General features: G+C 39.2%; 1 protein-coding gene across 2 annotated transcripts in view; it reads right to left on the reverse strand.

Annotated features, from left to right (window-relative positions):
* Positions 1-4,379: 4,379 nt before the first annotated feature.
* CASP7 (caspase 7) overlaps positions 4,380-25,270 on the reverse strand; it is a 31,438-nt gene continuing 10,547 nt past the window's right edge. For both annotated transcript variants that reach the window (XM_067537164.1, XM_067537165.1), the window contains exons 3-7: positions 11,045-11,193; positions 9,691-9,819; positions 9,085-9,260; positions 7,474-7,612; positions 4,380-6,108 (exon numbers count right to left, since the gene is read on the reverse strand). In XM_067537164.1, the coding sequence (XP_067393265.1) occupies positions 5,885-6,108; positions 7,474-7,612; positions 9,085-9,260; positions 9,691-9,819; positions 11,045-11,193 (817 nt within the window). In that variant the 3' untranslated portion in view covers positions 4,380-5,884. The remainder of the gene's footprint in view (positions 6,109-7,473; positions 7,613-9,084; positions 9,261-9,690; positions 9,820-11,044; positions 11,194-25,270) is intronic.

Genomic DNA, 25,270 nt, shown 5'->3' on the forward strand with positions numbered 1-25,270 from the left:
AGAGCTCAGTAATGGGAGGAATATGGAGACGAACATAGAAGGGGTTTGGTAGTAGGAAGTGATTTTAGATTAATACTCTATTTGCTGTATTTTTGTTACTTTAGGTATTTTGCCTTTCAACACTTTTACCCAACTAAGAACTCTGTTTCTGCATCATCACAATAACAGTTTTGTCTTCCAGCTATGTTTTGCTTTCCCATTTCTTTGCAGTTTGGGCTCAGAGCAATGCACTCGTGCCAACTGGCTACTTTATAGAGTGTATGACACCATGCTTCATGTGCCGGATGCCTTTGCATTGTTACAATTGCTTCCACATTTATTGCAAAACAAATCTGGTCCCCCATTTGTTTACTTTTTGTAGGTGGTCTTCATGCACTCTCAGTTAGATACCATTCTGTTCTTTCACTTGGGAAGCAGTTCTCAATAGCCTGAAAAAGATCTACTGTCACTTGTAAAGTCAGGTCTGTTTCTTGTAATAAATTTGATTTGACCTGGGTACCAGTTATAGCATCAATAACTTAGTCTCTAATTAATCTGCCACACATAATAGCTATGCCTCCCGTTACCAGGAAAATCTGAAACTTTTGCATTTCCTCGTGTTCTGCCAGCTTCCCTTTCAGACTGAGGGATTCAGGTGGCTTCTTTTGCTCCAATTTCATCAGACACCATGTGTGACAGAGAAGGGGGTGGTAAAAGGTTGTTATTTTCTGGCCTCAGTCACTTGACATTAACTTTTTGGGTGACCCCAACCATACCCCTGTCACAAGACAGGGATCTAAGCAGCTGAGTCATGTGGCTGCTATTTCAGGTGGTACTGCCATTCCCTCTATAGAGAATTTGTACTTTTTCTTCATTGTGGAAACATTTGCATTATTGCCTTATGAGAGGGTTCTGTAGTAGAAATGCTATTGTGGCGTATCTGTTATAAAATTTACTGCGTAAGGTTTTCCTCCATTGCCCTTTAAAAACTACAAATAAAAACGTTGAAAAAATAATTAACGTATAGCCACTTGCACGCTCTCTCTTAGTTTTAATATTACTGTGACGCTCCTTTTGTTTCAACGAAAGGCATATAAAAGCTCTTTAAAGCCTGATGAATAAAGACCTCAGAACTCTGAAATGCTATCGCATTCACAAACACAACATTCCACGAGTCTGCTCAGGGAGCAGAAAAAAAGACTCAATTAAATTTGAGTAAAGGTCAAGATACGTGGGTAGAAAGACAAAAGAAACTAAATTACAATAGGCTCTTAGTCATCCACGTTATCTCGATCGATATTTTGTAAGCCAGAGTTTAATCATTTTCTTTCATTTAGTGGGGGGGGAAGGAAACCCCCTTTTAAACAACAAAGATCTCATTCAGGGCAGACAATGGCAATTTCATGATTCTACCTTCTCAGGCTTTTGTATCAAGAGATTTGATTCCTTTCAGCCTTTAACAATCTTTAGTTAAAATGCAAATGAAGTCTACAAATGAATTATTATTAGGTTATTCTTAAAACTTCACACATAACATTAGGAAAGACAAACAAGCTGTATTAGTACTTACAGGCAACGGGTGTCTAATGTGCAGATTATCTTAGAGACATGCACCTTTATATGTTCACCGACCTACTGTATCAGTCTCCCAACCACACTGTTCTGTGCGCCTGCCCTGCACTGCTATTACCTACTTATACAGTCTGCTAAACATAAACAGTGTGAAATATGACACACAAGGAAATTCCCAAGCTTTCACTGTATGGCACATTTTACCATAGCAGGTTAGTTGGATGACAAATTGTTCAAAAAGGGGAAATCCAGGAGATTAATATAGGTTGATTGATTAAAAACAAATACACATGCTTGATTTAGCCATAAATGTCTTCTACACAGAAGAAAAACAACACCAACCTTGTATTCTTGTTTCAGCTTTCCTTTTGGTCCATATTTTTCCTCAGCATGGGCCTGATATTTTGCATCCTCTCTTATTCTTTATAGATAACGTTAACTTACAACCCAGCAAACATTTAGGAGTTTGACATTAAAATTTAGAACCGAATGTACAGCCCTTGAAATTGAACAAGCAGAGACACTGTGCAGCCTTCCCTACACTACCCTGTCAATACATTTTCATCCTGACACAGCGACGCCACATCAGAGAATGTCCCATGCCCATCCATTGGCTTCTCTGCTGAGACATCCAACAGGGGTGTTGTAATGAGTTTTGTCACCAGGTTGTCCAAAAACTCATTTCACAGAGGTCACTAGCTCAGACTTTAGGTCCAACTCAGACCTCACAGAGGTCACCAAAAGACTTGTTAAATAGAGTATCTCTACCAAAATGCTCTGTGGCTCATTACCAATCAGCCAGCTAATTAAAGATATTGGGTCAGATTCTTTTCTCTTGATTGGCTACTTTTGCACCGTTCAGGCAGAGTGATGGAGCTAGGTCAAGAAGCCCCTCTCTTTCTTCAAATTCCACCAAAAAATCCTTTTCTTTTGGATAACTTTCCAAAGACAACCTCCTCTCTGGCATTATCTGCCCACATTGTAGGTTGGATCTTTTATCTGTATATTGTATTTGCTGGAACTGGAGTGAAAAATGCTTAGGGCTGAGCCTTTGTCTCTTTCTTTCTTTGTATAGCAGCACATACTCTTGCTATGCTCGATAATGCTATAGAGGTGAGAAACATATAAGTACCTGAATAGAGCAGAAAGGACAACAAACCTCCCATGCAGAGAAACATACATGCAGTCCCCAAAATAGCACAATAAATATACTCAAAGGGGTTTTCAGAGGAGTGGAACACAGATTTTAATCCAGGAAGTTGTCCTATCTCCTGCCCACATAATTTGTCCCTGGGTTTCCTCTCAAACTTGGATTTCCCCAAGAGAAAATGCCAAGTTCTTAAGGAAAAATGTCCAGTCTTTCTTTAAAGGGGGTGAAGGAAATAAAAGCTAGTAATGTGTTTATATTATGGCTTGAAGCAAAGGCATTGACTTCAGTGACCTTTGGATCAGGGCCTAAATGAGAAAGGAATTTGGTTGCATCATCCCTTTCCACCTCACCCTTGGTTTAACAGCAAAACTGTCTCACTAATGTTGTGAGTGCCAGGTTAACAGTTCTCAGCAGAGAACAATGGGGTGATTCAAGCCCCCTCACAACAACACAACTCGATTGCTTTCCTCCTTAGCTGATAGCTGCCATTTCCTCTACTCACCAGGAATTCCGAAACTCTCCTCACTGGTATCTAACTTCAGATCACTCCAGGGATGTTGGCAAAGAATGGCTAGCAGCTTTAGTTGCTCTTATGTAGAACCAGCTGATGCAAAATCCTCATCCCATCGAACTCCAAACTGGCTTTCCTCACTAGCCCCACATGGTTTGGCCTGGAGACCAACTCCACAGCATGCTGGGGACGCACAGGCACCCCTCCACAGCTATTCAGAGACCTAACTCTACGCTGAGCAGGTCTGAGTGGTGTAGAGGGCCTTGCATGCCCCTCCACATAAGAATTTCACCCCTACCAACTAATGATATTGCTTGAAATGTTTTCCATAGTTGTTCTCTCTTTTATTTCAATATCACTGTCTACCACTCTTGACCAACGACACTGGAGCAGAAGAGAGAAGAACTTCTGCTTAAAAGGATGTTAAGTAAAATTATTATAGTTTTCAGCATTATTTTAAAAGCTTTAAATCCTCAAAGCTAGCTGTGTCTCTTGGTGCCTTTTTGTAGTTCCCAAACGGCATAGGCAGAAGAAATCCTTGTTCAATAGAGGTGGATTGTAGGGGTTTCACAGCATTTTGTGGTTCTGCACCTATAGTATATCCAATTCAGGAGCCTTTGAGACAGAACATTGTAAGAGGAATCTAGAAGCAGGCGAAATCTCCGTAAACCAGTTACTAACAGTCTATGATGAGCATGGAAAAACTCTAGAAAAATAAATACTGAAAATGTTGCTAGTAAGACATGTTTCTCTTGATTAAACAGAGGCAGGTCCCTAATGTCAAGAATCTAGGTAACGGGAATTAAATAGAAACGCTCGTCAACTAGTTCCATCAAATGATGAATTCAACTTTTAGCTAGATTAATCACCAGGTCATAACATTAGTTTGTCTGCTCATCAACGGCCAGATCTTCAGTTGGTGTAAATGAGCATAGCTCCACAGAAGTACATTTGCACTATGCTGATTTATTTCAATTGAGGATACGGCCCACCGAATCAAACCACAGAGAGCAGCCAGCACTTCCAAAATGCTTCCATGGTATGGCAGGAAAGCTCCTCTGGGCAAGGGCACAAAAGATTTATCATCTCTGCTGAAGAGAGCTTTTGGATGTATTTTGATTGCATTCTGCATTACCATTTTAAATGACACACAACTAGACGTTTGCAGGAAATTTAAAAAAATTCTTTACTGATCAAGTTTTCCACAAAATATTCATTTATATAATTAACAGACATGGAGATTTGATTTAAGAAAAAAAGTGCCTCATTTTGTCACAATAACAGGAAGAAAATAGATTTAACTTACAAATTTGGTAATTTGGCACTAATGATACACATATTTCTAGAAGTTTTCAAGGAACCATACCATACATTTTGATTAGGAAAAGAAAGAATACTTCACCCACTACCACTTACGTGAACAATTGGTTAGCTCCACTTTTTTGGGATAGCTACTGAATATTCATGAGATCATATTAAAGAGGAACACAAGCATTTGCTGGCTCAGTTCCAAAAGGAAAAAGCAAGACAACATAGTAGGTAAAAAGGCCTGAAGAATGAAAGTACTGCATAGCAAGGTAAACAATCTATGCATAATGGAACCTAAATAATCACAGTACTGAAGAACATTATTTTTTCTATTCAACAATAAAATTCCATGTTTTAAAATAAAACCTACTAATTGATTCTTTGTTGGTTTAAAATTAATTCTGAACAACAACTTTTTCTATTCTGAATAACTTGTAAGCAAAAAATCAGTAATTTCATTGTTTCAGATTGCTCTATCTTTTAAACGTAGTTTGCAAAGTAAATATCTACGTGTGTGATAAGAAAATTGGATGAAAATCTCTGTCACATTAACATAACATTTCCATTTAGCTACCTCTCTATAGATGTTGACTCTTTATTTACCTGCCTTGTTTCAGACTTGTCATAAGTAAATTTTAGAGCACTGTAAAACAAGGATAGCTCAAACTGTCACTATTCTTTATTTTTATATGAGATCAGAAACCCCAGCCCAAGTATGGGCTAGATTTTTAAGGACATAACCCATAATACAAAATGGTGCATAAGGGTGTTGCTCTAGGAAGATTTCAGGGAAGGAGCCATTGTTCTGAAGAGCGGTAATTTTATGGAGGAAATGAGGGATTCCCAGAATTTATTTTGCTAGTATTTAATGGAGAAGTTTTACATACTGATTTCTGGAATTGCTTAACTTCTCTGCACTGAAAAATTTATTTTGTTTAATTGTTGAGTTACAATGCATCTTCAATATCCAATTATTTAGCTTTGGACAGAATGCATGAAAGGTAATGCAGTCAAGAGAAATAATGATTACTCAACAAGAATCTGAATGTCAGTACACGGCAGCTTTTCCATCTTGGAAAAAGATATTGCTCAAGTATTTCCTAAACTTTACAAGAACATTTTATTTCCAAAGGAGGTAGTGTTGGGAGATTTGCAAAAAGGCACTTTTATACACAATCACCATATTTCTGGATTTTAAATATCAATGTCTGAAAAATTAAGCAGCAAAAATAAATCACTTTCCACATCCCAATGCAATTTGTACTCTCCCTATGCTGCCTTCCAACTGCTGACTGATTGTACAATCAAATCTCCCAGGGGGTGGGGGGTAAGTGTGCCCTGATATCAACCCGTTGAATATGCTTTCAGAAGTAAAGTTCTTTCGTAAGCATGGACACCACACAGGGTATCTGCTTCTTCTCACTGAAGCGTGGGTCATCCGACTGTGACTCAAAATTTATGGCCACCATGTAGTTGACCCTCGTGAGGATCTGCATTATTTCAAGTTGTTTCCCATGCTCATTTAGTATGCAGCACAGAGACTGCACAAACCATGAGCCTCTCCCTGGGTTCCTCCAGGAATAATAACCTACAAGGAAAGAGAGAGAAGAAAAATATGGATTAACTTTCCTCTCTTATTAGCATATATGGAGGAATGAGACTTTGGGTTCACACAAGAATTAGATAAGTTCACGGAGGATAGGTCCATCAACGGCTATTAGCACAAATGGTCAGGGATGCAACCATATGCTCTTTAGGGTGTCACTAAACCTCTGACTCCCAGAAGCTATGACTGGAAGAGAGGATGGATCACTTGATAATCTGCCCTGTTCTGCTCATTCCCTCTGAAGCATCTGGCACCAGCCACTGTTGGAAGACAGGATGTTGGACTAGATGGACCACTGCTCTGACCCACTATGGCCATTTTCATGTTCTTATGTTGTGACCCACTTCTGAAACAATTTAGAAAAGAAGCTAATAATTCTTAACCGTTATACAACACATTCTACATCATCAAGGTAGTGTGTATAATTAATGAATCCTCACATTACCCAACTGAGGTATCACTATTACCATTTTATCAATGGGGAAACTGACTTCAAGGATAGATTCTGTGCTGTGCATCTGAGGATATGCTACATACTGCAGCCTTACCAGGGCATGCCACTATGCCAGGACTTGCAAAGGGTGTTCAGAACACAGCCTGACAGATCTCTTCCAGAATACCTGTGCCAAAGAATTCTCCCCTAACTGAATCCGGAGCTTTCAGAGCCCCCTTTATGCCACTCCAGCCCTTTTATCCAATGTAAATGGGGCAAAGTGGGGGTGCAGGTCTGACCTGAGGAGTTTATGATTTGCCCAATGTTGCACAGTGTGTCCTCAAGATAGCTTGGTCTAGAATTCAGGAGTTATTGACTTTGGTGCTCATGGTCAGGCCACTAGAACATTCTTCCTTGTCAAGTAAACTTCAGCGCGTATTTAGGGCAATTTTCCTTTATAGAAATCTTCATGGCCACAACTTCATTTCCAACTTTGTATTCTTTATTCTAACTGAGAACTTTATATTTAACTTTTTCCTCCACCAACATCATAATTTGTATTCCCAGAGCACTATACACACACACAATATTTTTTCTTTAATAACACTTATTTTTGGTTGAAAAAGAAGAGCAGGATAACAGAGGTATATGAAGTACTGAAAGGCAGAGAAAACCAATCTGGCACTTCTATTTACTATCCTTTTCATAATAAAATGAAGAAGATACCATTCTTGTAAAATTACAAGAAAATACATTTAAAACAGGCAAATGATTTTGTCCCAAAATATTCAATTTCTTTTACATTTACTTATCCATACTTAAGGGCTGAATTTCTAAAGTTTAGGTACAAAAATGCATGCCTAATTGCCAATGCAATTTCATACGGCTGTCAGCCTGTCTCTCCCATTTCTTACCTGGCACTGTGGAATACGCAAACAGAAAATCTGCTTCTACTGGAATCTTGTATCTGGGATTGGCATCTGTTACCGCAGTGTCATCTGCAGATCCAGAATCTGTCTGCATCCCTTCATCAAATTCAGAACCTCTGCATGCCTGAAACCGCGGTAAAGACAAGGAGAGCTTGTCTACAATGGGAAAATTGGTCATGTTTTAAAACTTGCTTGTTAGTGTGATTTAACTGAAACTATTTTAAAAGTGACTTTGCCCCTAATAGAGATAGGGAAAGTCTTGTTAGAAAATGTGTCAGTTGATCATACTGAACTTTAGAGGGAGCCTGGGGTTGACCACAACTAGTAATGCATTTTTAAACATGACATATCTTTATCTACACAAAGTACTGAATCCCGTTTAAAACTGTGTTAGTTAAAATGTGTTCGCTAACATTTTAAACCATGACCAATTTTGCTAGTCTACTAGTTTATTAGTTTGAGTGGATGATCAGTTATGTCCATAAATTACATTGCACAGTAACATTTCATTTTCTTGTAACAGTGCAGTATCAAATTATATGTTCTTCTTAGTACCAAAGTCATTCACTACCTTACCACTGGAGTTCAAGTGCATTTTTAACATTTATACAATTACAGATCCCAAATATCTTCTTTTTTTAAATATTGTCCACCCATCCCTTCCTTCAGTCCTCACTTTCTCTTTAGTTATGCTACTTGGTGAGGTGACGTGTTGGAACAAACTCCAGACAAGTATGTTTCACCTCTTGATGAAAAGCTTTGATTGAAAGCTGTCACCATCTGATAGCTGTTTGGTGGGCCTATATGGAAGCAGTTGGTTGTTTCTAATGGGAAACTGTACACTTCACAAGCGTCATTTTGACATTCTAGCTGGCAATCTGCAGAGGGCCAAAGAATCTGAAATGCTGTACTTCTTACCCTGAAAAGGGACCCTTCACAACAGGATTGAGGGAAGATGGTGGAATGGCTTAGAGGAATTTTCACTCCTGCTGCCACCCCAAAATGTATATGTTAAATGGATAAATAGGGGGCTTCAGTCACCTGGGCTGTTAACTGGGCACTTTTCTCCAGCACAACAGGTCCATGACAAGTTTAAGTAAAACATTAATTGTATGTATAATGTAATAATACACTATAATAATTGCATGCATCTAGGGAGGAAAAAAAGTGCATGTACAGAGTTCTCCTGATAGAATGCAACAGTGTGTAGGAACAGCCTGTGTTCAGAGAAACTGGGACAATAATATTATCTGTATTTGGGTAGGATCTTCAATATGCTCGGCTTTGCCTACACACCCAGGAAGATAATCCTTCTTGCCTGAAGAGCTTTCATTATCATCTAGGAAGAGAAGCAACATACAAGAGGTGGGAGGAGAGAGTTACAATAGAAACATGTATGTTTTTACACATTTGTATTATATACATGGTATATATATGGTCAAATCCACAACGTCTATAGCCAGCTACCCCAATCTATGATTTGCTGGTCAAACATCTTTGTAAAATTCAGTAAGTTAACATACAGTGCCACCATACAGTAGGAAACCACTGGTAACATTTTTCCTCACAGCAGTATCTACTTCGTCAGCTTGTTACCTGGATGAAAAATAATTTGGGTTTGCCTATCAGAGTTTTACACTTGTCTCCTCTGAAGAGTGTGGTCAGTTCCTTGATTGGCATAGCTCCATCAGTCCCATAAATGAGGCCCTCTTCCCCATGGCTTAAAAAGATACAGGCAAAACAAGCAGCATCCTTGTGGTTCTCATCCGCAGCTGCAAATCAAACAAGTTTTTCTCAGCACAAAGAAAACCACATTACATTGAACATAAATGAAAGAACTATAAACAGCACATCCTTGCAGGGCTGGATGTACAGTGGGACCCACTATGCAACTCCAACAGGAAACATGGAATTTGTTCAGAAAAGTGGGAATTTTTCAGTGCTACTGATTGCAGGTGAGGGGAGACATAACCCACTTTTGGATAACTAGGAGAGTATTCGGAGAGCAGGGACTGAGCTCTGTACCAGACCCAAGATCCGGGCAGGCAACGCATGTGGACATAGACCGTTTTCTCAGTGAGTAAACAAGGAAATACAATAGCCCTGAATTAAGGGGGAAAAACAGGAAAGCTTCAGTTTGTTTTGATCTCAAGTCTTTATTATATGGAAAAGTACATCACCTTGAGGAACATGAACTGTTACCTTGTTTGAGTAATTTCACCATATCATCACAGCTTCGATCATTGTATGTGACAACCTCAAATCCTAAGCTTCTAAAACATTTAGAAAGCTCTCCAGCATCTTTATCAGTGCCATTGCGTGTACCCATACCTGGCAGAAAATAAAGAAGAATACAGCTGACTACACATAAAAAAACGCAAATAACTTGAATGTTCACAGGTAACTTTCTAGGTTTATAATTTACTGGCCAGCTTAGAAAATAATGTGGCAATGTGATTTTGAAACAAACGTTCACAAATAACCCCATTGCCTTCAGATCAACCTGTAAGATTTTTGGCTTCCATTTAAAATAATGTAAAGTTCAATGTTAAAATGGGCCTGGTCCTGCAAAGTGCTGAATATCTGGTACAGTAGGCCTTACCTATCTCTGTTGTGGTTAGGCAGTACGACTCATGTATGCAGCATTCCAAGATAAGAACAATGAGAGAGTACTTAGTCTTTTTAAAAGACCCGTTCTAGTTAAATACAAACAAAAACCACAACATGCTTTGACATCAGAAAAATTGTAGTTAAGGTTTCAACAGCAACCTTAATTTAGTTGTCCCCATGTCCTCAACCTTCCTCCCTCATCGGCCAGAAATCCCCAACAGCTCCCATACAAAAGAAACCGATAGAAGTTCTCTGAGGCAGCCAATTCCATTTACTACGTTTATGCAATGCTTAGGAAAAAATGTTCTGATCTGGATGAAGCTGCGAGGCACTATCACAATACAAACGTTAATAATATCACTTGCCCTCTTGTATATACGAATAAACCAATTTGGTTTTGTTTTCTGAAGATGTGACACCCACGCTGCAGCATAAACCAGGCAAGGGGGAGGGAAAATTCTCCAGACTATATTAGGAAGACCGACATACTGCACCATTTGGATTTTCCGCCTGTCAGTAGTGTGAATAGAGCACTGGTCCATAGTGATGGCTTGGGGAAGTTATAATTCAGGCTGGAGGGCATGAGAAAAAGTTCAAATTTTATCAACATAACATTGAAGCCTGTTGCACAGAATAAATTGGTAAAGCCAGCTGGTACGTTCTTTGAGACATGAACGACAGTCCCTAGCAAAAGGGGGGTCTCTGGGCACTACTGTATGGCTAAATGTTAAATATCAGGAATCAATGGTGAGTAGACAGAGAAATGGTTACAGCAATTTCCCAACCGAGAAAAAATATTTATCAAAGTTCCATGCTTTTTTTTTTTTTTTTTAAGAGGGTGTGGAGGAAGTTGACTTGTTGATCAACTGAGGTTAAAACCACTGTGAAGAATGTTAATGCAAAGAGTGCGAAACAATTTAAAGTGCGAGAAAAGTACAAGAAATACCTGTTTGGTTCTCAAAATTTTTGTTGTTTATAATAATACATTTGCCAACGTTCCTGTAGTCCATATTATACTTGAATGTTGGGCTAATAATTCGGTACCGGTCACTGAGAGAGGCCTCTGGCTGCTTTTCCTGTCCATTCTTCTTTTTTCTGTGAGAATAAAACCAGGAGGGATGTGGAATGACAGAAATCACATGCTCTGTAGCCACTTATCTTATTCCAGAATCACTGCCACACTACCCTTTTTCTTCTTCTTTCACCTACATAGTCCTCTATATTCTAGCTAGACCCATAAAGATAATCCCATATTTCTGCATACAAAATCTCTGACCCTACATGTCACAATCATCATCCTTTAGTTTGGGAGTCCAATTGGAATGACAACTCTGCAGCCTATGGTCCCAGGCACAACCTACCAGCCTGCTTCACTGCAAATAGTTCAAAGAAGAATAGACAGGGATTTCTTTGGATCTATCCACTGCTGCTCCCAAAATCAGCCAGAGAGTTTTGAGTTGACCCCATGACCTGACAGGAGCCAGTGTACTGACCCAACAGGCTCCTTTGCTCTACAAACCCTGGTAGTAAGAACGCAGGACAATAATGTTCCCACTCCTAAAAGTAACATATGACCTATGACATATAGGCCAAGGAAGTATCAGCAGCCTATTCTAGAAAGTGAATGTGACTTCATTTTTTGGTTTAAACACTGTATCTGTACCCTCAGCTAGTGCAGTACACCTGGGAACGGCACTCTTTTTATGATTTTCTTATAATACTACAATATTTTAGAAAGATATAAAAATACACTTCTTTCATACTGTACTTCCTGCTGCGGGATGAAAGACTTCACTTGCATTACTGTCAAAAGGACCTTTTCCATAGAGAGATAGCAGGAAGATTACTCACAGTTTTTACTGTAAGTGAAGTTTTAAAACAAACAAAGCCACTGCAGTAATGTTGTTCCTCTAGCTAATTTGCAGTGAGAGAAGTATATGGGAAGCTAGCTGCTATTTCGGTCCCTAATTTTACTGCAGGCAGCTGGTAGTAGGCCTCTGGTGCTGGCTAGGTCTCCTAGACAGGGATTATAGCCTATGCAAGCTACCTACAACCTCTGCTGTGAACCGAAAGTCGGACGGTAACAGTCCACAAAGGGCCTGGTTTAAACCACTGGAGTCTTTCCAGTGACTTCAGTGAGCTTTGGATCAGACTCAACATCCAAAGTGATGGTCAGGGAGGGGGGCAGAGAACCTGAATCAACTGATCTCCTGGGTTTATCTAGTTCAGTATCCTGTCTCAAACAGTGTCTACTGCTGGATGCCTCACTGAAAGGCATAATTCCTATCTTCTACACAAGTAATAGTATAACACTATATTATAGGAGGAAATTTCTTTTTAATACAAGTGGATGATGGGCCTATGTCCTTGCAATTTTAGCAGAATTAACCTAACTACTACGTGATTCTGATTCCTATATCTAAGCCTTAGTAGAAAATTACTAAGCTATTTGCCTCAACCATATTGTGCAGCAGTGAGAGCTCAAGTTGATTAATTATTGTCTTGTAAAAATTGTTGCCTTTTAACTTTGAGTACTCTCTTACTCTAGTATTAGGGACATGATAAATAGGAGATCACGGTGTTCTTCTTTATGCTGTTTGTCATTTTTATATGCAATATCTTTTCCATTTTAAAATGGGTTGCCTTTTAACTTCAAGTGTCCTCTTGTTCTGCTGATGAGGTGCAAAGTAAATAGGTGCACTCATCAGGCCTTCTCCGCACCATTCATTATGTTACTGTACTTTCATCAGATTTCCTCTTGCTCCTCTCCTTAGATTATACTAAAGTTCCTGAATAGCCTCTAGTTACAGAGACTCTCAAAAGCATTTGACCTTTTGAAGGTAAACTTTCTGGTAGTCAGCCTTTTCCCTGCTTGGTACTCTCAGCCCTTCAGATTGTTTGTGGGTCAGGAAGCAATCAGAACAGCCAAGGTGATTATTCAACTTTGTCCTAAGTGGAGGTAACAGAAAGAGTTACCCACATTTAGCTCCACAATATAGTACTGTTAAATTACACTGTCAAGGAGGGCTCCAATTTTTATTTTAATCTAAACTTATCTTTCCCCTCTGTGACCTGGTCTTGCAACAGTAGACAAGATATGGCAAAGATGCAAGGAAAGGCAATTTCAAAATAAGAACAGACCATTTCAAAATTAGTATCTAGGTAAATGCACAATATACAACTTCCTCAACCCATGCTTGTTTCAGGCTTGTGCAACTTTTGGTTTTGGAAGAAAAAAATATTTTAATTGGTTTCCTAAATAAACAGGTATTACTAATATTTGCTACATGCAATATAAAATCCTCCAGTGGTATCAGCACAAAAGTTATTGTTCATTTACAGGATGTACCCATCCCACAAACATTGCTGGACACACTTTCCCATGGCATACAGCAACCCACTGTCTTCCCAACCACATATAAAAACCTGTACTCTTTCCAAAACCCAGCTATATAGTTCCTATCAAATATCTTGGCTGACCCTTATCGTGGTGTGAGATCTTCTTCAGGCACGCAAAAATCTATTCAATTTCTCTATTGTTCCTGTGTGACATATAAGGAACGGTTCTGAGAAGACCGGAGAACCTGTAAGTCCTGTTGACTTCAATGGAAGCTGCAGGAACTAGAGAGCCATTCAGTACCTTTCAGGATCAGACCCACAGTATACTTACTGGCAGTCAACAAAGAAATGCCGGCAAATTTCTCCTGGTAATGCTCCAAGCCAATGCCTGACAAATCACTAAGGAATCAAACTTGTGGTGTATATACATACTGGATCTTCAACCCAGATAACACACGAGCTGTTATTTGACTCCAGCTTTTGGATCACGCATGTCTCTCCACATGCCCAAATGTAGGAACATACAAACTGCCATACTGGACTAGTCTTTCTAGCAGCAGAAGATAAAAATCTACAATCTGAGAGTTCCCAGTACCAGATATATAAGAAAAAAGTGGAAGAAACTGCATAATGGACAATTATGTAAGACTTTGCCCATAGGAGAAGTTCCTTCCTAAAACTAGTAAGTGAGAGGTTGGCTTATGACTGGAAGCATGAAGCTTTATATCTGTTATACATTTTTATCCTAACTTATTTAACTGAGGATGCTCTCATTAGTCATATAAATGGTTTTTTGCTGTTTGTTTTTACTAATCTCTCTAACCACAATAATTTATTGTGTCAGGAATTTGGCAGATTAATTATATGTTTGTGTTTTCTTTTCTACTTTTTTATGTTTGCATGTCAGTTTCACGGGATGTCCCCTCATTTTATGATTACAAGAAAGATTGAATAGGAACACTCAGTTTCAGTTTCTATTTTTCATATTGCATCATTGAAATCCAAAGTCTGCAATTTCCCCATTTTTTTATTCCACTCTGTCTGGATTAAAAGATCAATTGTATTTTATGGTTGTGTCTCTTAGTTTTTACATCTAAATTATGCCACGATTCTTCTGTATCACACCCCTATTGATCACCCTGTCTTTGGTCAGTCAGCCCAGTCCCTCTTTTAGACAGGACTATTACCATGCCACTCTGTCCTCTCAGGCACTGCACTCCTCCTCAGATCAAGAGTCCAGCAAAACTGAATTCCCCTTTGGCAATATCAGTTTGTCTGCAGATGGAGGCAGACTAAAAACCAGAGTGTGCACACTAAGTCCTGCCTTAGGCTTGACAGTAGTATTGTGTCTGAGTCCTACTTTACAAAGGCTGTACTTTTATCTGTGTCTGCCTGGGATAATGATTACTATTTCTGAAATGAGCATAATATTGATAAAAAATTATCTGCTTCCCCATCTTATCTCGTTCACCACCCTGTTGCTGAACTATGCAACTTTGTAAAGACCTCGCGATTTGAGCCCATGGGTTTAAATGGCTAAAAAACATTTTTACTATTTAATAGTTAAATATATATAAAAATAGCTTTTAAGGGAAAATCCTCTTTTGCTGAGAACGGTGCCTTTTTCTCCTCATGCTGGAGGTCTCCTTTCCTTGGGAGCTCACTGACCCCTTCACCTCCCCACTTCCGCTACACAACATTTACCATGCTCAGAACCCACAAGCTCTGTAATATAAATTCAGTGCATGGACTTATCTCCCTTGGGTGCTCTAGCCTTTCCTTTTGTAACCCCAGGTCACTTATTTACTACAATCTATCGTAGGCTTGATTCTGCAAGCCCTCTGTGCATTGATCTCCAGTTGACTCAATTGGAGTTCCATGCATGGAAGGCATTAGATGACTCTGTAACTGTATCAGTGTACATTTCCAACAAAGATATTGCAGTCTCATCATGTTTATCAAACTGGACCCAATGAGTGGTGGATATTATTAATAAGGATAGATATCCAGCACATTGCAAAAGGGATTTATTTTTATTAAAATTCTCTAGCTTCCAGCAATGTTGAACATTGTGCTGAATATAAAGGCCAGAGTCTGTAACAGCACTTTGCTCAGATAACCAAGGCCACTTCTTGGAGAAGCAACAGCATAAATCAGAGAAAATTCTAGAGCAAAAGCTGGTAAGTACTGGCAGAAAGAAACTGTGATCTCACACTCACAACCTGTAGCTAAACTAATCCTATTATTGACCCTGGACATTAGTAGAGATTTTAAAAAGTGTCTAACAATGACTCACTTCCATTTGTGATCTTTTGAAAATCTTGAGTTTCTTTCCCTTTTGGGGAATAGGCTCTATAATGATTTATATATAACAGAAACAACAGCTGTGCCTGGAAGAGAATAGCCATACTGAGAAGTAGGAGAATAAAGGCAAAATCACAAAGAACAATTTCCACTCTTGTGTGAAGGGGAATTTTTTAAAAGAGGAAACTGGATGCACTTAATCAAAAATGAATTGTAAACTGACACTACACAGTTGAACTATACCTGGGCTTTGAAAGCAGGGAGGAAGCTTAGAAACTCCCCTCTCCCTCCAAGGTTAGGGGCCTTTGGAGATTTATTGATGGATGTGGATAGTTAAAGCTGAAATCAATTTGAAGCCTATTCGGTTTAAAGTGAGTTAGAAGTAGCTTGAGATATTGTAGATGGAGCTCCAGAGTCTGGTTTTACAAGCACATTTTAAAGTGTTCTGTCTTCACTATTGCTCTATAGAATAACTGGGGGAAAACAGACTACCTGACTGACTATACAAAATGGGAAAAATATGAAAAATATGCAGTGTGCTGTCAAATGCTCAAACTGGAACTTTCTGATCTCTTCTAGTTACAGTCATTTTGGGTGTTTCTTAGAATACTAAGGGTTTCTTAGAATACTGAAATTTCAAACATGCGTATTTTTAAGCTGACATGTCCCCTTAATGTGCTTTGCAAGGCAGTCATTCATTTGTAGGACTGATCATAAAATTCTACTGAAAAGAGAATGTATTGCCTGTTCTAGAAACTGAAGCCCTCTATTTTATAGAGTGTAAACTACCCCATACTTCTGGTCATGAGTACCTCATGCTCCTAGCTATCAGAAGCCATTTCTGCTATGGCACATTCAGTCTTTGCCTTTCTACTAAGAACCAGCAAGGGATGACCAGTAGTAATGTGATGCTGACATCCATCTATCAAATACTAATCTCTGTTTGAGAATATTTACCATTATGTTACAATATTCTAAATTGGATGGGAGACCAGGAAACAGGATTAGTTTAAAATCTCAGCAGGACTTTGTAAGGATTTTGATGCTGTCATAAGCATGGAAAATGTGTTGCTCTGTGCCATGAACATGGTCTGGAGGAAATTTTGTTATTACAGTAGAGCCTCAGAGTTACAAACACCTTGTGAATGGAGGTTACCTTTTTTTAAACTTTTCCTTTATTTTTTTAGTGGCTTACGTTTAACATAGTACTCTACAAGTCACTGTTTGTACCTGACTGGTACTTTTTAGGTTATAACTTCTTCGAAGCAGAGACTTTGTTCTTTGATACATCTACTTGAGTGAAGTGGTGCATACACTCAGAGCAGCTACAAATAATAGGTAATTATGCTGATCGCTTTCCCCCTCAACTTTGCATCAGGTGGGCAGAAAATTAACTTTCTGGGGATGGAAGGAGCATGCCACTGCTTGAATGGCCAAATGCCCAATATTTTATTTGTGCAAAAAATCTTTTGTATTATGATTCTTTAAACAGAAAGGATATATTAGGTGGATTAAGGGCTAAGCATATTTCGTGAGTGCCTTCCCCAACTGCACGGGTTGAAACAGACCTGAACACCAGGTTTTAATACTGACATTGGGATTGACAATGGGGTTTTGTGTGAATAAAGAATTCAGGATCAGGCCCTTCACATAAGATGTCTAGACAATGGAATGTGAAATTGAAATCACTATAACCGCTCATTGTAGAAAAGCAGGATGGTACTGTGGATAAGACATTGAACTGGGAATTAGGAGCTTGGGGTTCGTTCCCATCTCTGTTACTGAGTCACTGTGTCCTTGGCAATTCACTTCATCTCTCTGTTTCTCAGGTTTCCCATCTGTAAAATGGGGATGATCGTCAAGTGCTTTGAAGAATGCTCTGTAATCCCTAAGTATTATTAATATGCTGAAATGTTCAACAGTAAACAACCATTAATAAAATCTAATCACTGTTCCATCTTGTTTAGCAGCGGTCACAGTCTTTATTGTCATATGGCTTTAGGAAATGGCTGAAAGAGAAACTGGGAAGTAGTTTAACAATTCAAGTAATCAGCCCCTGCTGGCAAAGAAACTATTAACCTTTTAATTAAATGATTACACAGGGAAGATAAATGGAATTCAAACAAATGTTTTACACTTCTAATTTGCCTCGAGGTACCTACAATTTCCCTGAATTAATTGAAATTCCTACCAATTTTGAAGGATTATCACTAAAAAAATAACCAAGCTTGGAAGATTTCTCAACCATGCCTCTAGAAAAATACTCTGATGAGAAAGTGAGGGGACTTTCAAATATTATCATAAGAACCTTTTCACCAGAACAGAACACTTCCTTCAGGAGAGAAAAGAAAAGGGAATGTAGGTTCTGACTGGAGCTGAGTGAATAATTGATTATTTGATTTGATGGCTGAATTGAAAAATCTGAAAAAACCAAAACAGTCATTTATGGTTGAATCAAAACTGAATTTTTTTTGATTTTTCTCACTGAAACAAACCAACCAACCAATGAACCAAAAAATGTTTTAGGTCAAAGTAAACATTTTGTTCAATCCGACACACTTTTTTTTCATTTAGTTATATTACATCTTTGATTAGTTTTACTCTTTTTACAATTTATTAAAACAAATTTAGCTTAATTTGTAAACAAATGTTGTTTCGAAGCACATTCAAAATGTTTTCCTTCAAAAATGACAAAACAAACTGTTTGGATTGTTTCACTTTTTTTCCAGTTTTTATTTGGCCTAAATTATTAGCTGAATTTGACACATATTCTCAAATAGTTTCATCTGATCGAAAAATGCAATTTTGTGGTGAATATATTAATTGTCAAAAAAATCCTCCCACCTCTAATCCCTGACAATACTGTGATTTGAATTCCTCTCCAAGCAGCTGGCAACTATTAAGACTGAAATAGACATTGCTTATTATAGGAAGAGAAAACCTTATATAAGAGACTGAACCCAAGAGCAGCAAGTCAGAGAGCAACACCTAAAACGCTCAAGGAGTTCTGAATAATTTATTCCCGATGACAAAATGTATCTGTGTAGAAAAAAATATTTAATCACGGTGCAAGATTCCAAACTGAGCCCAAAGTCTACATTTATCAACAACCCAAGTAAGGCATAGGCAGTGCCCCCTTCTCTGCATGCTACTTCACCATTATGTCTCAATTTTGAGTATCAGCTTCAGGAAGGAGAGAGAATAAGGGGGCAAGTGTACTTCAGGCGTAAGTCCTGATCGTGCAAACACTTCTGCAAGTGCTCAGCTTTACTACTGTGAGGGGGTCCACTGAAATTAGTAGGGCTACTTGTGGGAGTAAAGTTAGGCTTGTGCATAAGAGTGTGCAGGATTAGCCTTAGGGACCATTCAGTTCTCAGCTTCTTTGCTAAGATCAACAATCAGTTCCAGTGGCTTGTTTTAGGATAACTTTGGAACTATGCTATGACTAACTTACTGCACAAAAGCTTCAAAGTCTTCAGAGGAAGGTACTTTCTGATGCTACCCACCTAGGCTGAATTCAGAGAAGGAGTTAAGCAATAAAGGGCCTAGATTCTCTTAATTTCTCTTTATAAATGTATAATTTAAATACAAAAAGCAAAAGCTTAATTTTTTTTTAAAGTATCTGTATTGGTCTTCAAGAAAAAGCACACAATGCAAATATGTGAATCGCTTCCTTGGACAAACAAACTAACTCCAATATACAAACTTTCAAGCCAAAAACATTTCCAATGCCTAAAGATGGGACCACTTAAGATAGAAACTTGTCTGTTACAAATCATTTATTTGTCCAATGAGAAAGTATATTAACTATCTAGTTCTGTTCTTATTATGACTCATGTAGCAGCATTGCTTAAGACTCTGTCGAGATCTCTGAGTAAATACAGCTTTGCATAAAGCCCTACCTTACACTATACTTCTTATGACACGTTGTATTACATCACCTCCTAGCTTACCAGGAAAGTTAGAAAAAGTTACTCATTAGGATGACCTAGCCACAAGATTGTGGTTATGCTTCATCTCCAGTGCCACTTGAGTCTTTCACAGAAACAAAATGCATGTTTCATCCTAAGGGAGGGATATATGCATTAGATAGCTATAGCTTCGTAGAGGTGTATAGCAGCATTGTGGAGTGGACTGAGTACAGGACTGGGAGCCATTAGCTCCTGAGGGTAGGTCTACACTGCAATTAGACACCCACAGCTGACCCGTGCCAGCTTACTTGGGCTCGGACTAAGGGACTATTTAATTGCAGTGTAGACTTCCGATCTTGGGCTGGAGCCTGGGTTCAAGGACCTTGTGAGGGGGAGGGTCCCAGAGCTTGGGCTGCAGCTGAATCTGGAAGTCTATACTGCAATTTAACAGCCCTGCAGCCTCAGCCCAAGCCCGAGTCAGTTGGCATGGGCCAGCCACGGGTTTTTAATTGCAGTGCAGACGTACCCACAGTCTGCACTCTAGTTCTGCTGCTGACTCACTGTACGATCTTGGGGAAGTGGCTTCACTTCTCTGAGTCTGAGAGCAGGTTTCAAACTCAGGCTCAAGCCTATCCCCCCTTCTGTCTACAAACAAATCAAGCCTAATCCCCCTTCTGTCTACAAACTACACCATGGGTTGGACCCTATGGGGGTGGAGGGTCCAAGTCTGAGTCAATCCAGGATAGGGTTAAAGCTAAAGTGAGTCACAGTGCAGATGCTGCTCCACTGGATTTATGCTCTGAGAGTCTGCCAAAAGTATCCCACAATTCCCTGGGCTGATTTTCTTTGTCCTCTGGACAGTCAAATTTAGTGAACAGTTAAGTTTTCCCACACTGTACCATAAACAAAAGGCCTAGAGCAGACACATTTTGGGAGGGTGCTAGGAAGTCTGGGATATCGGTGGTTGGACTTGGGCCTGCATAATGCAGTGTAAACATTGGAGCCCCATGCTGGGACCCATGGTTCAACAATTCCTAACCTGGTGTTACAAATGAGTAGACACACTCAAACACTAGGTTAACAAACACAAGGTCGGCTGACTCGAGTTCCACTAACCCTGGGCTTACACTGCACTGCAGATATACCCTCAGTTTCTCCATCTGTAAAATGGGGATGAGGCGGTACATGTATGCACAAGGTGAATGTGTTGCTTAATGTGTGTATAGGATTAGTTAACGTCAATCACTAAGCAGACACCAAGTTGTGGACCCCAGAATATGTTCTTTCCCCAAATAATTAATAGATTTTAAGGCCACAGGAACACTATAATCACCTCTTATATAACGAAGGCCATAGAGCTTCATCCGGTAATTTCTACATCAAGCACGTACCCTTTGTTTGAACTATATCATAATGTTTTTAGACAAACATCCAGTCTTGATTTAAAGACTCAAATGATGGAGAATCCACCATGTCCCTAGCTAAGCTGTTCCAATGGTTAATTGCCCTCACTGTTCAAAATGTGCACTTTATTTCTAGTCTGAATTTGTCTAGCTTTAGCTTCCAACCATTAGATCTGGTTATGCACTTTTCTGACAGATTAAAGACTCTCTGTTGGAAATCTCTTCCCCATGTTGTTTACTTGTAGACCAATATCAAGTCACCGCTTAAACGTATCTTGGATAAATAAAATAGATGGAACGTCTTAAGTTATAACTTATAAGGCATGTTTTCCAGACCTTAAATCATTCTTGTAGCTCTTTTCTGAATCATTTTCAATTTTTGAATCCTTTCCAATTAGGACTGTGCATCTTCTGCAGGAACATAAGACACAAGCTAATTCCATTGGGGGGCAACTACACATTCAAGCAACACCCCTACAAAGTAGTTAAAGACTTTACAACCTTAGTCACAGTTTCCACTCTGACATTTAGAAAAGTGTTAAACTAGAGGGAAATGTTACAAAATAAATATGCCTCTGAAAATAACAAACAAAAGGAAAACACCTCAAACCCCCTAAAATCCATTTTAACCAGGTTTTAACTATACATTTATTTTCTAAATCAGTTGGCTCCCAAATGTGCTATATCAACTTTCTTCACACATGTTCTCTCACTCTATCCCTAAACTACTTCTTTCAGATTCAAGACTCACCGTGCCTGTCATCTCAGTACTGGATTGCTGCAATTTGTTACATGTGGAGTTGTACCTGAAGATCACTCTGGAACTCCAACTGATGCAGAACACAGTGCCTAATTGTTTAATGGTGTTTTTGCAGGGAGCACATTTTGCATGTGTTCTGCAATTTGCATTGACCTCCAGGTGCATATTAAGATGCCATTTTCTCCTAAGACTGACCATACTGGGTCAGACCAATGGTCCATCTAGCCCAGTATCCTGTCTTCCAACAGTGGCCAATGCCAGGTACTCATCCTCATTAAACCCCATATGGTTTCATAGCAGCAGTTGAGATTAACTAAAAAGCTTAAACTAACAACTCCTCTCACCCCTGGGTTAAATGGAAGGCATCACTGGTAGCAGGGCACTTTCAATGAAGACACTTCAACTTTTGGAACTTATTTCTCCATTTGGTTCCAGACTCCTGTTAGTATTCAGGACTCACCATCCATTCTCCAAATATTTTGGAGAAAGAGTTGGGCTAGGTGCAAAAATTATAAATCCAGTGTATTGGGTGGACGAGAAAGAATTTGCTGTTGGTAATTGCTTAGGCTCTGATCCTGCAAGCTGCTCCACAAAGACTCTCCCCACATGGAAAAACATTGAGTTCAATGGCACTCTGTGGAATGGAGGGGTCTGCCAAATAGAGCTGTTTGCAGGATCAGAACCTTAGTGTGTAAATTCTGGCACATTTTTCACGTTGTAGATGCACCTAGAGTTTGAGATGGGCAGTTTATAAAATCTAAATAACAAATATCTTGCTCTTGTCCTTTTATAACTACATATTAGCTTGAGTCACAGCCAATGTTATTCAAAATCAATTCTTTGTCTGCAGTTATATTTATATAGGAGAATAGTGATGCTCATTCAGTTACGTTAGTACAATTGTGATCAGATACAGCCTCTTATCTCCAAGTATTGTGTAAACATTTTGCAACAGTTAAAAAATAAAAAAATAAAAAGTCAGGCAGCAGCCTCCTGTTGTTTTGTGCACAGCACATTGTCTTCGCAAATCTCTATTCGCACTCTGACGTGATAGCACTGTAGTGTAATATTCACAATTAAATAGAGCCAATAAACTGCAAACTCTGTTCTCTAACCTTAGGTTTACATTTCTGGTTTTCTGCATGACATTCTGTTGTGTGGTAACTCATGTATCTGTTGTGTGATATATGATATGATTTATATAGCACCCAAAAGTCACTAAGGGCTTTACAAACACAAAAGAATACAGGTAGCTCTTCAGGAAAGAGCTCCATTCTGCAAATCCTGTATATATGATCCTCCCATGGGAGTTGTGCAAATTGAGATCTTGCAGGATTAGATCTTAGGCTGCATAATATACACAGATCATTTCTAATTACGTTGTATAACACCAAGCCCCTCCTCTCAACCACCACAGGTATTAATATAAACGAAAGATGCATTTTTATATCAGCGTAATACTAATAAAACTAATCAAAGCAACATAAAAAGTACACTTTTCCAGAGTAGCTTTTCATATGAAATGGCAAGAGTACTGTGCCATCAGAGCTACAGTTAGCTTGGAGGAACACTATGTCTGAATTATTTTAGGGAGTTCATTCATGACGCTCCTACAAAGGCAGCAACAGAGGAGGAAGGAGAGATACGACACTGTACAGTACCTTGGCTCGTCATCAAATATTACTCCACACTGCATCTGAAAATAGTTTCACCCTGTGTGTCCAAGAGCAAGTTTAATCTTCTTTAGTAATGCTAGGGGCCCACCATGCTCAGGGCTATAATGGACAGTGAAGCAGGATGCTCTGCGTTCAGGCCCAAAGGTTCACCTATGTCAGCAGTGGGTTACGCTGGACTTTTCTATGGGACTATTCAAACCCCCATAGCTATGGCCTAGCAAGCTGCTGAGTTCATGCAGGCCTGAACCACCTTTGCTGACAGGCAGAAAACACTGCCATCACTACATCACAACAAATCCCATCACTCTGATTCTATCTTTGCCCCAGAGCGGGAGTGCAGGAAAAGAGTGAGGTAGCATAGTAGAACTTTACCTTTTAACAAACCTTCTCTCACACCCTTACCCACCACCACAGGAGAACACAGAGCATTTCTGAAACCTTTTAATCCAAGCTAACAGACACAGTTAAAAAACAGCAAACCCTTAGTGCTCTATGTCTGAGATGTAGTCCCCATGTATTTACTCTTACGTAGTTCTGATTCCTATTTATTTTGTTTGCATTCTTCCATTTCTTTGTTGTTGGTTGCTTATTTAAAAATAGAAAAAATGATAAATGAAATGTATGATTTGTTTCCCCCTAAACTTTGAATTATTTTTTATTATCTTGCAAAGAGAGAGGCAAATTACTATAACTAAAAGGAAACCTGATACTTGACCCACTCCAAGGATTGCCACCTGTCCAGGTTTTCCCAGTAACTGTCCTGGGAAATCTCTAAGGGCGCTCAGTAGACACTGCCAACTGTCCGGTTTTATGGGCTCAGGATCATCCCTGATGTCCCGGTGTTTTGTACCTCAGAGGTGGGAACCCTACCTGCTGCCATGATGGCTAAAGATACAGTTCCAAGAGAGCTGAGCATTTACACTATGTGCCATATGCAAATGTCTCCAAGAGAAAAGAACAAGAACTGACCGGGTTTAATGTACTGTTATGCTAACACCAGCCTGGCTGCAGGCCTTCCGTACTGACTGAGTTCTAGATTCTCAAAAAAACCTCAAAAAGATCAAGACTAATTAGAAGTGAAAAATTCCTGGTGTACTATATTAGAAAAATCTCCCAAAGTGTACTTTTATCACCCACACAGAAACTGACATAACCAGCAAAGACCACCTAGTCCAGTAACCCTCTCTCAAACTGATGAAATGCCAAATGCTTCAGATGGAAAGCACATACAGGTAATATTATTATCATCGCTACGTACTGTTTATATTACAATAGCACCTGTAAGCCCTGAATGAGATTGCTTGGGCACACTATAAACCCAAAGAAAAACAGCCCTTACCTCAGAGAGCTTACAATTTAAATTGACAAGAACGGATGAAAGGAAGGATCGTTGTCTTCAAGTTACAGTTGGGGTACTAAGGCACAGGGATGGTAAGTGACTTGCCAAAAGGCATAAAGGAAGCCTAATGCAGAACTGGGAATTGAATCCAGATCTCCCAAATTCCAATCCAATGCCAAACCCATAAGACCATCCTTCTTCAATGAGGATAAAATATCTTCCTGATCTATCCATCTGGACACCCACCTACCCACATTGTGTCCATCACCATTGTACCTGGACACAATCAGTTTATGGTTCCAGACAGTGAGAGATCAATCAGCTATTAGTTATAGCAGGAAGCCTGACAGCCTGGCAATTTTTATCTTAGCTACTGTGGGGACACAGGAGATATTTTTCACATAAATGTCTAATTTAAAAAAAAAATCTGTAATATTCTG

This window comes from Emydura macquarii, unplaced genomic scaffold (genome assembly GCF_026122565.2).
Source record: "Emydura macquarii macquarii isolate MOO-44397 ecotype Brisbane River unplaced genomic scaffold, CSIRO-AGI_Emac_v2 contig_3692, whole genome shotgun sequence".
Taxonomy (NCBI): Eukaryota; Metazoa; Chordata; order Testudines; family Chelidae; genus Emydura; species Emydura macquarii.